The sequence below is a fragment of the Chlorocebus sabaeus genome, chromosome 13, assembly GCF_047675955.1.
Source record: "Chlorocebus sabaeus isolate Y175 chromosome 13, mChlSab1.0.hap1, whole genome shotgun sequence".
NCBI classification, from domain to species: Eukaryota; Metazoa; Chordata; class Mammalia; order Primates; family Cercopithecidae; genus Chlorocebus; species Chlorocebus sabaeus.
The window spans coordinates 12,484,979-12,499,629 of NC_132916.1; the positions used below are offsets into that span (position 1 = coordinate 12,484,979).

Below are 14,651 nucleotides of genomic sequence, written 5' to 3' on the forward strand. Positions count from 1 at the left end.
CCACTACGCCCGGCTAGTTTTTTGTATTTTTAATAGAGATGGGGTTTCACTGTGTTAGCCAGGATGATCTCGATCTCCTGACCTTGTGAGCCGCCTGCCTCTGCCTCCCAAACTGCTGGGATTACAGGTGTGAGCCACCGCGCCCGGCCTGGAAATTCTTAAGAATCATCTTTTACTTAATAAGTTTTAGTACTAGTAACTCACCAAAATTTTTTGCATTGCTATGAGAGAATGAAAACTGTGAACTGTATGGACTGAGTTATATAGGTGGGAATCATATAAAATATACCTAACTGAAAATCTCCAGATTCAGTAATGCTGTGTGAGTGAGTAAAAATGGTACACAAGTGCTTTGAATAAACATACCGTAAGGAAGCAGGTAAAACAGATTTGATAAGATTCTACATGTCATGAAAATTCTCTTTTCTCTTGGAAAATTCCCATTTTAGGAACTCATCCCAATGACATTATCTTCAGGAAGGGAAGCAAAGCCCCTCTCAGTGTTATTGTTTTTGCCTTCAATTGATCACAGAACTCTCTCTTGCTATATATATATACACACACACACACACTTTTTTTGGAGACAGGGTCTCTGTCACTCAGGCTGGAGTACAGTGGCAATGATCAAGGTTCACTGCAGCCTCAACCTCTTGGGCTTAAGCCACCCTCCTACCTCAGTCTCCCCAGTGGTTGGGAAAACAGGCAGATAATTTTTGTAGTTTTTTGTAGAGACAGGGTTTCGACTCCTGGGCTCAAGTGATCTGCCTGCCTCAGCCTCCCAAAGTGCTGGGATTACAGGTGTGAGCCATTGAGCCCAGGCCGCAATATATTTTAATCTAATAAGTCCTTTCCTGTTGGGCTGACTTTGCATATGGCTGTTCCTATTTTTCTTTTTTTTTGAGATGGAGTCTCACTCTGTCGCCCAGGCTGGAGTGCAGTGGTCGGAACTCAGCTCACTGCAAACTCCGCCTCCTGGGTTTACATCATTCTCTTGCCTCCGCCTTCCGAGTAGCTGGGACTACAGGCGCCCGCCACCTCGCCCGGCTAGTTTTCTGTATTTTTTAGTAGAGACGGGTTTTCACCGTGTTAGCCAGGATGGTCTCGATCTCCTGACTTCGTGATCCGCCCGTCTCGGCCTCCCAAAGTGCTGGGATTACAGGCTTGAGCCACCGCACCCGGGCCCTATTTTTCTTTTTTAGGTAAGTTTGATAAGTATTCTCATAGGGAATAAGGTCAAGTAGAATTTTTTTTTTTTTTTTTTTTTTTGAGGCAGGGTCTCTCTGTTGTCCAGGCTAGAGTGCAGTGGTGTGTTTGTAGCAACCTCGGGCTCCTGGGCTCAAGCAATCCTCCCACCTCAGCCTCCCTAAGCTGATTTCTTAATAAAAAAGAATACAGATGGGAAAATGTGGCCAAGAAAGTTTGAACAAGGAAAAACGAAAGATGCAAAGCAGCATGTGCCTTTCCCATTTGGTTGTTTCTAACCCTCTTAAAAAACAATATTCTATTTTCAGGGAAATGCAAACTGTAGTTTACATTAGTTTTACATCTTCATCAATAGAGCTGGCTGGTATGCCGGTAGGATTTGTGAGACATACATAATGTCAAAGTCCCCACCTTGGCATATTCAAACAGCAAATCTATGACGTTTCTAACTGAAACCAAACAACCATATCCACGCAGCAAAAATGCACAGTTCACAGGGATGAGCAAAATAAATACCTATGTTACACTGACAATTTAAAAGCACACTCCTGTATTAAAAAGGCAGGAAAAGCATTGACATTTGTATTTTAATAAAGGATAATAAAAGACAAATTACAGCCAACTGTTAAAGCCTTTTTTTTTTTTTTTTTAATTCTATGGTATAACAAAATCAGTTCAGGGGCTTTTTTTTTCTGAACAAATAATCATGATCCCTTGGTCTTTCCCGTGGCATGCTCCTACAACAACCCTCTATGTCTAATCAGTCACCTATCAAGTGGCAAGTCTTTCACATTTGCTGCTTATAATTCCTAAATGGTCCATATTGAGTATTTTCATTTCTGGGTAAGGGAAAAAGCATTTTGGTCCATTAATTCACCCACTCGCTCCTGGAGGACATTAACCAATTCTGCTATTACAAAGACGTGAGTGTCATCAATGTCTTGAATGATGAACTTCTTCCCCAGGGCATTGGACTCATCCAAGTACAGCAGAAACTGCTTCATGGCAGGATCACTGTAAAGACAAACACATGATTGTAAGGCCGCTTGTTGTCAAATCACACCACAGAGACTTGAGCAATTAAATTTGAACATGTAGAATTTTTAGAATGATTTTTAAAGTTCTGTTACTCAATCCCTTACTTCCTCTCTGCCTCAAGTGTTAACAATTTATAGACATGGCTTCATTTTAGAACTATTAGTGTAAGTTAAAGAGGCAGAGGCCAATGGCAAGATTTTTAAAGAATAATTTGTCACTAAGTGAAAAAAAAAAAGAATATTCAAAGCTTTGTAGTTAGTAGGGCCTAGAATCACAGCTTTCTTAACTGATTTAAAAAATGAATTTCTTCCTTGTCTATGCCCATTACATCTAAGGAACCAGCAGGTGTTTTCTTACCAGTGACAAATTAACTTACAAAACCAGTTAAACAGTCACTTTGATCAGGCAGGGTGTATAGCAAGAGTCATACCTGGATTCAACCCCAGCTTCCTCACTTATTTGTGTGACCTTGAATAGAATACGTACTTATCTCCCAGAGCCTCTGTTCCCAAATACAAAAGTGAGGCTACCTAACAGAATTGTTTACGGAAATTAAAGGAGATAACGTCAAGGACGGTGCTTGGCTTGCAATAGGTACTCAAGGGAAGAGATCCAAATTCAATTTTATTAACTTGTGGTTTTTGCTTTGGAAAGAATAGGATTTACAGCAAAATGCCTCTTTCATAAAAACCCTGAATTATGACAAAGGACACTCTTTAGATCTAATACACAATGTGTTTAGCAGAAAATGAATATAAAAATGTCAAGCTGCACCACAGATTTTTGCAATTCTTGAGAAAACAATCTCACATAATCTTTTGGTGTCTTGAGAACTGTCAATATCAATTGTAAAGGTAACAATTTAATACAAAAGATGTCACTATAATTTACTGAAAACAAGAAAAATAAGGTTTAAGTACAAGCACAGGTATTAACTGATGCTAACACAGGAATTACTTCTATTCATAGATGAGTATGAGCCTCAGAACTGGTTTGGGGGACTTTGGCTTTTACCAAATGACATGATTTAACTTACAAACTGACTTAAATTTTAATTGTAAGGATCATATTGGCTGCTGGGTTGAGAAAAGGCTGGGAGTGGCAGAGGCAAGGATGGAAGCAGGGGACCCATGAGGTGACATCCAGGCAAGAGATGATGATTTTGATGTAGGTGGTAATAGTGGAGGCGATGAGAAGTGGTTGAATTCTAGATATATACTGACATAAAACCAACATAATTTGCTAATACTGGACATGAGCTTTGAGAAAGAGGAACAAGGAAACTCCAAGATTTTTGGTCTGAGCAAATGGAAGACTGGAGATTTTTACTGAGATAAAGAGGAATGTGTAAGAAGAGGTTTGCAGGTAAGATCAAGTTTGGTTTTAGGGAGGGCATGGTGGCTTATGCTGTAATCCCAGCACTTCGAGAGGCCTAGGCTGGAGCATTGCTTGAGGTCAGGAATTAGAGACTAGCCTGGACAGCACAGTGAGATATCCTGACTGTACTAAAAAAAAAAAAAAAAAAAAAAGGTTTAGTTTTTGATGTTATATTTTGAGATGCCTACTGGCCCCTGAGTGAAGAAGCTGAGTAAGAAGTGACCACTGAGGTAGAAAGAAAACCCAAAGAGTCCTGAAAGCGACGTGAAGAAAGGCTACTCAGGAAGTGGGAGTGATCAATTCTGTCAAAAGCTTACAGGGTATAGCAAGATAAGGACTGAAAATTGCTCACTGGATTCAGAAAGTCACTGGACCTTGACAATAGCAGTTTTGGTGGAGTCATAATAGGGAAAGCATGACTGGAGTGGGTGTCATATGGGAGGAGAGAAATCAGAGACAGTGAAGAGAACCAAGTCTTCTCTTTACTGAGAAATTTTGCTACAATGACCAGAAAGGTAGATTGGAAGCTAGAAAGAGGGGTGGGAATCTGAACACACGGGAATATCAACAGACTATAGGTCTGGTGAAGTTGAAGAAATGATGGGGTGAGGTATTAGAGGGAGTGAACTGGAAAGAGGAGGTGGTGGTCAGAGTCTGATGCCTGAAATGAGACTGAAGAGCTGGCATGTGGTAAGGAAGGACAGGTCTAGCTACAACTATGAGAATGAGTGGCTGTGATGAGGTGGAGGATAAGCTCAGTGGAAAAGGAGGTCAGGGAACTGGGAGAACAGCATTATCCTGATACCAAACCCTGGCAGAGACACAACAAAAAAAGAGAATTTTAGGCCAATATCCCTGATGAACATCGATGTGAAAATCCTCAATAAAATACTGGCAAACTGAATCCAGCAGCATGTCGAAAAGCTTATCCACCACGATCAAGTAGGCTTCATCCCTGGGACGCAAGGCTGGTTCAACATATGCAAATCAATAAATATAATCCATCACATAAACAGAACCAATGACAAAAACCACATGATTATCTCAAAAGATGCAGAAAAGGCCTTCGACAAAATTTAACAGCAGAAAAGGCCTTCGACAAAATTCAACAGTCTTTCATGCTAAAAACTCTCCATAAACTAGGTATCGATGGAATGTATCTCAACATAATAAGAGCTAATTATGACAAACCTACAGCCAATATCATACTGTATGGGCAAAAACTGGAAGCATTCCCTTTGAAAACCGGCACAAGACAAGGATGCTCTCTCTCACCACTCCTATTCCACATAGTATTGAAGTTCTGGCCAGGGCAATCAGGCAAGAGAAAGCAATAATGGGTATTCAGATAGGAAGAAAGGAAGTCAAATCGTCTGTTTGCAGATGACATGATTGTATATCTAGAAAACCCCATCATCTCAACCCAAAATCTTAAGCTGATAAGCAACTTCAGCAAAGTTTCAGTATACAAATCAACGTGCAAAAATCACAAGCATTCCTATACACCAATAACAGACAGAGAGCCAAATCATGAGTGAACTCCCAATCACAATTGCTACTAACAGAATAAAATACCTAGGAATGCAACTTACATGGGATGTGAAGGACCTCTTCAAGGAGAACTATAAACCACTGCTCAAGGAAATAAGAAAGGAAACAAACAAAGGGAAAAACATTCCATGCTCACGAATAGGAAGAATCAATATCGTGAAAATAGCCTTACTGCCCAGAGTAATTTATAGATTCAATGCTATCCCCGTCAAGCTACCACTGGCTTTCTTCACAGAATTGGAAAAAACTACTTTAAACTTCATATGGAACCCAAAAAGAGCCCACATAGCCAAGACACTCCTGGGCAAGAAGAACAAAGCTGGAGCCATCACACTACCTGACTTCCAACTATACAAGGCTACAGTAACCAAAACAGCGTGGTACTGGTACCACAACAGATATATAGACCAATGGAACAAAACGGAGGCCTCAGAAATAACTGCACACATCTACCACCATCTGATCTTTGACAAACCTGACACACACAAGCAATGGGGAAAAGATTTCCTATTTAATACATGATGTTGGGAAAACTGGCTAGCCATATGCAGAAAACTGAAACTGGACTCTTCCCTTACACCTTATACAAAAATCAACTCAAGATGGATCAAAGACTTAAACATAACACCTAGGACCATAAAAATCCTAGAAGAAAACCTGGACATAGACATGGGCAAAGACTTCATGTCTAAAACATGAAAAGCCATTTTGCAACAAAAGCCAAAATTGACAAATGGGATCTAATTACACTAAAGAGCTTCTGCACAGATAGAAGAAACTATCATCAGAGTGAACAGGCAACCTACAGAATGGGAGAAGATTTTTGCAATCTACTGGTCTGACAAAGGGCTAATATACAGAATCTACAAAGAACTTAAACAAATTTACAAGAAAAAAGCAAACAACCCCATCAAAAAATGGGCAAAGGATATTAACAGACACTTTTCAAAAGAAGACATCTATGCAGTCAACAGACATATAAAAAAAATGCTCATCATCACTGGTCATTAGAGAAATGCAAATCAAAACCACAATGAGATACCATCTCACACCAGTTAGAATGGCGATCATTAAAAAGTCAGGAAACAACAGATGCTGGAGAGGTTGTGGAAAAATAGGAAAGTTTTTACAGTGTTGGTGGGAGTATAAATTAGTTCAACCATTGTGGAAGACAGTGTGGCGATTCCTCAAGGATCTAGAACTAGAAATACCATTTGACCCAGCAATTCCTTTACTTGGCATATACCCAAAGGATTATAAATCATTCTGCGATAAAGACACATGCACACATATGTTTATTGTGGCACTATTCACAATAGCTAAGACTTGGAACCAACCTAAATGTCCATCAATGACAGACTGGATTAGGAAAATGCAGCACATATACACCATGGAATACTATGCAGCCATAAAAAAGGATGAGTTCATGTCCTTTGTAGGGACATGGGTGAAGCTGGAAACCATCATTCTCAGCAAACTATCACAAGATCAGAAAACCAAACACCACATGTTCTCACTCATAAGTGGGAGGTGAACAATGAGAACACATGGACACAGGGATGGATCATCACACATCGGGGCCTGTGGGGGGTGGGGGGCTAAGGGAGGGATAACATGAGGAGAAATACCTAGTGTAGGTGACGGGTTGATAGGTGCAGCAAACTACCATGGCACATGTATACCTATGTAACAAAACTGCATGTTCTGCACATTTAACTCAGAACTTAAAGTATTATAATAATAATAATAATAATAATAATAATAAAATAAAGAAAGCTGAACAACCGATTTGCAACCTGGTACTCGCAGTCATTGGCCAGATCACCAGGTGGCCCATTACTCAAGATAACCACTGCAACCACAGATGCTGACCACATATTGTACCCTTCATGTGCTTTGCCCAGCCCAGCCTGCATACCTTATCCCTGATGTCAATTCCCGTGCTTTGCCTAATCAAAAAGTCCCTGTCAGCTTTTGTGGGGATCAGCAGCAGAGTTCTTACTACTGTACTGTCTCCCTTGCATTTGTGGATAAACCCTGAATTAAAAGCCTCATCTGGGAAAACTGTGTAGCTGTGCTAATTTTTATTACATAGGGAGCCAAAGAGCCTGTGATCTGTAACAGCAATGTTAGTACCATAGCTACACTGCAAAGTTGATGGACCAGAGAATATTTCTAAAACATCTTGCTCATAGTAGGTACTCAAATGAGCAATTAAAATGCCAAGAGCCTGTGAGAGGATACAGGCAGAGAGGTTTAAATTACAATTAGTTCTATCCCTATCAAATGATTTACTGTTGGGAACAGGCACCCCAAAATCTGGCCATAAACTGGCCCCAAAACTGGCCATATACAAAATCTCTGCAGCACTGTGACATATTCGTGATGGCCATGACACCCATGCTGGAAGGTTGTGGGTTTACTGGAACGAGGAAAAGGAACACCTGGCCCACCCAGTGCGGAAAACCACTTAAAGGTGTTCTTAAACCACAAACTAAAATAGCATGAGCGATCTGTGCCTTAAGGACATGCTCCTGCTGTAGATAACTAGCCAAACCCATCCCTTTATTTCAGCCCATCCCTTTGTTTCCCATAAGGAATACTTTTAATCTATAATCTATAGAAAAAATGCTTATCACTGGCTTGTTGTTAATAAATACGTGGGTAAATCTGTTTGTAAATCTCTGTTTGGGGCTCTCAGCTCTGAAGGCTGTGAGACCCCTGATTTCCCACTCCACACCTCTATATTTCTGTGTGTATGTCTTTTATTCCTCTAGCGCCGCTGGGTTAGGGTCTCCCCGACCGAGCTGGTCTCAGCAATTTACTATTTTGATTACAAAACCATTAACCTGTGAATATATATGGGTATAATTCTAAGACATACATATAACCTCTTAAAAAGCAAACATACGCTGGGTGCGGTGGCTCACGCCTGTAATCCTGACACTTTGGGAGGCTGAGGCAGGTGGATCACGAGGTCAGGAGTTCAAGACCAGCCTGGCCAAGATAGTAAAACCCTGTCTCTACTAAAACTTCAAAAATTAGCCAGGCATGGTGGCAGGTGCCTGTAATCCCAGCTACTTGAGAGGTTGAGGCAGGAGAATCATTTGAACCCAGGCGGCAGAGGTTGAAGTGAGCCAAGATCGTGCCATTGCACTCCAGGCTAGGTGACAGAGTGAGACTCCGCCTCCAAAAAAAAAAAAAAAAGGCAAACACAATATTATACTTAGTTTTATAATGGAGAGATAGTATATGTAAAGTTTAGTAGCTTGGGCTCTGGAGCCACAATACCAGGATTTAAAAATCCCAGTTTAACAACAGCTGTGTAACTGAGCAATTGATTCATTTCCCTGCATCTCACCTTGTGCATCCATAAATGGGGATGATAGCACCTACCTCAAAGGGCTGTTGTGAAAACTAAATTAATAATAGCAAGTGCTTAGTATAGCACATGTCACATGGAAAACAGTGTTAAAACAGGAATCCAGGTGTTTTTACTTAACATCATTGTGCAATGTCATTTCCCTGATCACTTAAAATGTCTGAGAATATTTTAATAGCTATATTATTTGATTAAAATATGCCACATCAACAAATTTCTTTTTCTAGTACATTAAATACACACATTTTTATTGGCAGTTCTGATCATTTCCTAAATTTTTCTTTTTTTTTTTTTTGAAATAGAGTCTCACTGTGTCGCCCAGGCTGGAGTGCAGTGGCACGATCTTGGCTCACTGCAACCTCTGCCTCTTGGGTTCAAGTGATTATCCTGCCTCAGCCTCCCCAGTAGCTGGGATTATAGGTGTCTGCTACCATGCCTGGCTAATTTTTGTATTTGTAGTAGAGACAGGGTTTCACCATGTTGGCCAGGCTGGTCTCAAACTCCTGACTTCAAGTCATCCACCCACCTCGGTCTCCTGAAGTGTTAGGATTACAGGAGTGAGCCACTGCGCCCAGTGATTTCCTAAACTTATAGAAACGGAGTTACTGTGTTAAAGGATATAAAAGCACAAAACACCCATCACAAGTTGCTTTCAGTTGTTTCTTAGGATTACACTTCCATCAGCAGCTTGGTGGGGTGCCTGCTTTTTAAAAGCTATGACTGAAGACAACAGCCTCCTCATTTATAAGCTATTTTGATATAGCTTATATAACATGCTAAATGGAGGCCTAGTATACACATCTGTTTTGAACTAAAACTTTACTTTATCAAGAATCTCATCTTATCCATTGTGAATCTCACTGTAGGAACAGAGAGGCTGTAAAGGAACATTAGCAAATTTGGAAATTTGCCTGAAATCACAAACCTGGACTCAATTCTATTAACAAAATTCATTCAGTAAACAAATATTTACTAAGCCATATCTATATATGTGTATGTGTATCTCTTTCTCTCTCTTTATCTCAGGCACTGTTTTGGGTGCCTGGAAAACTTCAGTGAACATGGCCCTACTGAGAAGCAAAGGCTGAGAAAAGATTTATACATGCTGAGAAAAAAACAGAACAATGGTTAGATTGGTTTTGTCATACTTCTTACTAGCTTCTCACAAACAATACAGGTTTAGAAGTCAAACTCATAAGGATAAGGGTGGTTTAATAATACATATTTCTCCAGATTCTTTGCTATTGTGATGTAAACTGGTTGGAATTTGCACCTTGCCAATAAATTTTTGCTGAAGCACTTGCCAAACCAATTGTGGCAGCTGTTAAACCAGAGGTCTGCTCCGGGCTGAGCCTCAATTTTGGTGTTCACCTGCAACAGTTGTATAAGATCCTTGAGTGGTTTCCCTGTAAACTCCAGACCTATGAAATTCTATATTCCAATATGCCTAAATGCTTCATGTAATCCATGGATATTATGAAGTAATAAACAGACTTATGCTGATATCGTATTATTAACAAGCTTCTCCTTGGCATCAAATATGGACATGAGGGAAACTGAAGGACTTTTCCAGTTACCATCCTAACATCTGCATCTGACTGTGAAGGGGAATCCACTAGCACTGGCCATACCCTTTCCTTTGTGAATCTATGTTATTTCTTAAGCCCAAAATCTTTTAGGAAGACTTGTGTTTTTGGGAAGACAGAGTTACCCTTTTGAAAAATTGTGCAGACCACACTTTAGAATTCACTTTGAAGGGAAAAATTAGTTTTGCAAGGATGGTACCCACCTGCAAAATAAAATTTAATAGTCCTGGTGCAAAACACTTCTCCACAGGGAAACTGATTATTAAACTGAAGGTGATTAACAGTATTATTGCTTCTCAAAATTTAAATATCTTAACAAGATTCTTTGTATGCACAATTCTGATTTAGTAGATGTAGGGTGAGGTCTGAGATTTTGCATTTCTAACAAGCTCCAGATGATGCTAGTCTGGGGATTATCCTGAAGTGCAAGGTGATGGACAGTCATTAGAGAGACCAGGCAGAATTCAGAGGCTAGATAAGGGATAGCAAACTAGGCACTGAGACTTCAGAGTCCCCCCAGAGTTTTGTTCTTTAAGATGTAATCCAGTCATTTTTTTTTTTTTTTAATTAAAACGTAGGTTTAATGCAATTCCAACCATCATGCCAAAAGGATTATTTTGGAAACAGACTAAATTATTTCAAGGTTATTCTAGAATAGGCAATAAAAAAGATGAATGTGGGAAGGGATGAAAGAAAATAGCAAGGGGAGTAAAATCATGTGATTAAGGAGGCATCAAGCATCATTAGGAAAGGAAATAAATGGTGGAGAACTAGTTATTTGGCAAAATGAACAGACAAAAACACCCAAAACAAAAAAGAAGCTAGGCTGGGCATGGTGGCTCACGCCTGTAATCCCAGCACTGGGAGGAAGACGCAGATCAAGAGATAGAGACCATCCTGGTTAACATTGTGAAACCCCATCTCTACTAAAAACACAAAAATAAAATTAACCACGGGAGGTGGTGTGTGCCTGTAGTCCCAGCTACTCGGGTGGCTGAGGCGGGAGTATCGCTTCAATCCGGCAGGCAGAGGTTGCAGTGAGCCGAGATCGTGCCACTGCACTGCAGCCTGGCAACAGAGCAGGACTCAGTCTCAAAAAAAAAAAAAAAAAGCTAAATTTAGATCCTCACCTAATAATATGCCTCTCCTCCAAATAAATTCTAGATGAATGAATCTAACACACCAAGAAAAATACAAAATCCCCACAAGAGAGAAGTGAATATTTAACAATCCTATGCCGCTCCTCCGGATAAATTCTAGATGCATGAATCTAAAACACCAAGAAAAACACAAAACCCCCACAAGAGAGAAGTGAATATTTAACAAACCCAGGGGTGAAGATTAAACTTAGAATTGGAAGAAACAAGAGGGAAAGAAAAGTGATAGCTGACACTCTGTGTATGTGCATCCTCTGTATTTAAAAATAACACTAAAAGGTCAATGAGGAAAATGTTTATGTTATGATAAATTAATAGGAAAATAAGTACATCAAACCTAGAGTCTTCAAAAGACAACAGAACAGTGTGTTTAGAACTTCTGGGGTCCAGATCCCAACCCCTTTGCTTTTCCAAGTTAAAAAAACCACTCCCCCATAGTGGTTTACTCTCATCAACGTACATTCTAGTCTTTCACATTAAAATAAAAATAGCAAGAACCTGAGTCCCTCACCATGTCCTTCCTCAGCTACCAATCCAGTTCTCTATGAGTTTGCTCATGATCACAGTAAAAATTCTCTAAAGTCTCCATCTCCACCTCCTCACCTCCCTTTCCTTTTTCACAGTACTCCAATCTGGCATCTCCCCACCCTCCATTAAAATGGCTCTCATAAAAACTCCAGTCTTCTTCTCATGCCAGTTCTCAATCAGTGCCCAACACAGCCTACTCATCCCTACGAAACACTTCCTCCTTTGGCTTTCCTCCCTCCAACCTCACTGGCTATTTTCTTCTTAGTTGCCTTTGTTGGTGTCTCCTCTATCAAAACTCCAAATCTGCACTTGGCATAAGGTAGCCCACTAGTTAGGTCACTACAGAGTCCTTGAAACACGGTTAGTCTGTGAGATATGCTGTAAAATTAAAATATCCAGTAGACTTTGAAGATGAAGATTTTTTTTGAAGACTTAGCACGTGTTGAAAGCATAGTGTTTTGCACAGACAGGGTTAAACAAAAGAAATTAACTTCACCTGTTTCATTTTACTTTACTTCTAATGTAACTAGAAAAAACGTAAGACTGTATCTGTGGCTTACATTAGATTTCTATTGGCTAGTGCTGTTCTAATTGTTGGCAGTGTCCTAGGGTTTGGTCTTTCTCCTCCTCAGCCTTGCCATCACAGTAAACAGTATCATTATCCATGCACTGGCTCATATTAGAGGCACAGAAAGGTAGACAGTAGTATTTTCAGACAATGGGAGTGTCCACAGAGCAGGGTTCCTAGACATCGGATTGCTTTGAGGACCTCAACCATTTATGGTTTTTAGTTTCTCCTCTGGAATGCATCTAAAGGAATTTAAGAAACCTTCTCCACTTGGCTCTTGTTTTTCTCTTTAAAGTCCACAGTTTGTAATGGTAAAGACTTAAGCAAGTTCCTGAACTCTTTCAGGCCCTAAAATTCTAGTCATGTTTGAGGAGAATGCAAGCACTGTTCCTCTAAAGATGACTCATCTAACAAATATGCTGCCTCTGATCATGCCAGTTCCATCAATTCAACAGAGGGACTGAAATCTGGCACTAGGAACTTTGCAACAAAATCTGTGCCACTTGTTAAAAGTGAAAGACTTGATTTCATTCATACATTAAAAACAACAGGATTTTAGAAAAGACACATATGTAAGTCAAGATTCAATATTTAAACTTAAAACTCATGAAGTATCAAAACTACTAACCATTCTATAAGCACTCCTTTCAAGACGTTGACCATGTTTTCTCAGTCAGAAGGTTCAGATGACCTCAAGAATGCTAATAAAAAGAATAAGGTAACACTGAATTAAAAATCATTAACTTTCATATACTTTGGGGACTGCCTTTGAAATGAGGCAAAATAATTGTCAATATTTAACAGTTAAGTCTATGAAAGACAGTTAACATTAAGAAAAGAGATATTCTGATTTTTTAACAAAATTAAAATGAGTCTACTTGGAATATTAATGCCACATCTTACTTGCCAACCAACTCTACCCAAGGTCAATTAGCCCTAATAGAAGCAAGAGGCCTAACTACACCAGTGTGCCCAACCCAGGTGTAAACCGTCCGTTATTCAAAGGATTTCTTTTCCCATTCAGGAGAATGACAAAGGGTAAGATCCTGGGAGACAGGAATCAAAGATAGTTCTGAAAGGTGCTTCAAAAATTACACAGTGAGCCCAACCACCTCCTTTTAGTTTATATTTTATTTTATTGAGACAGGGTCTGGCTCTGTCGCCCAGGCTGGAGTGCAGTGGTGCGATCTCAGCTCACTGCAACCTCTTGCCTCCCAGGTTCAAGCCATTCTCCCACCTCACGAGTAGCTGGGACTACAGGCATGAGCTACCAAGCCCAGCTAACTTATTGTATTGTATTGTGTGTATATATATATACACACACACATATACTTTGCGAGAGTCTCGCTCTGTCGCCCAGGCTGGAGTGCAGTGGCGTGATGGCGGCTGACTGCAACCTCTGCCTCCCGGGATCAAGAGATTCTCCTGCCTCAGCCTCCGAGCAGCTGGGACTACAGGCGTCCGCCACCACACCAGGCTAATTTTTGCATTTTTAGTAGAGACGGGGTTTCACCATGTTGGCCAGGCTGGTCTTGAACTCCTGATCTCAAATGATTCACCTACCTCGCCCTCCCAAAGTGCTGGGACTACAGGCGTGAGCCACCGTGCCCGGCCAATTTATTGTATTTTTAGTGGAGACGGGGTTTCACCATGTTGGCCAGGCTGGTCTTGAACTCCTGGCCTCAAGTGATCCACCCGCCTCGGCCTCCCAATGAGCTGGGATTGCAGGTGTGAGTCACCGCGCCCGGCCCCAACCACCTCATTTTACAGATGAGGAGACCAAAGGAAGAGATTAAGCCGTAGTTCCCGGGGAAAGGGGAAAAAAGTACAAGCCAGATTTCCAGATCTTGTGCCCCTTCACTGAACAAATCACGTCCCGTGCGGACCTAGGCTGGAAAGAAACCACTCGTCCGCCCACTTAACTAACTTCCACTTACACCTGGGCGCAGGGCGAGCCCTAGCCCTACAGGAAACCCACGATTAAACGAGTGCGGGACTGCAGTGCGGCCCCGCCAGGAAGGGCCTGGAGAGAGTGGGGGACACCGCCCTGTGCCCCCAGCACCCGGTGGACAGGCTTCTTGGGCATTCCTCTTCTTCCCCTCTTTCTTTGGGACTCCTCAGTCTGCCCACACCCCACTTTCCCCAACCACTCGGACGCTCGCCACACACCTCAGCCCACAGATGCAGAAGCGCCTCGGCGTCGCCGACACAGTGCGCCTGCGCCGATACGTCATCGCGCTAGGGACGCTGTTGTGAGTGGA

At 41.1% G+C, this 14,651-nt stretch overlaps 1 protein-coding gene across 1 annotated transcript; it reads right to left on the minus strand.

Annotated features, from left to right (window-relative positions):
• Window positions 1-1,771: 1,771 nt before the first annotated feature.
• GTF2H5 (general transcription factor IIH subunit 5) lies at window positions 1,772-14,649 on the minus strand. Its single transcript, XM_038001148.2, has 3 exons — window positions 14,560-14,649; window positions 13,019-13,091; window positions 1,772-2,217 (listed from the first exon to the last, which is right to left on the minus strand). Exons 2-3 carry the CDS (start codon window positions 13,051-13,053, stop codon window positions 2,037-2,039), a joined length of 216 nt encoding a protein of 71 aa, XP_037857076.1. The 5' UTR covers window positions 13,054-13,091; window positions 14,560-14,649; the 3' UTR covers window positions 1,772-2,036.
• Between the last annotated feature and the right edge of the window lie 2 nt (window positions 14,650-14,651).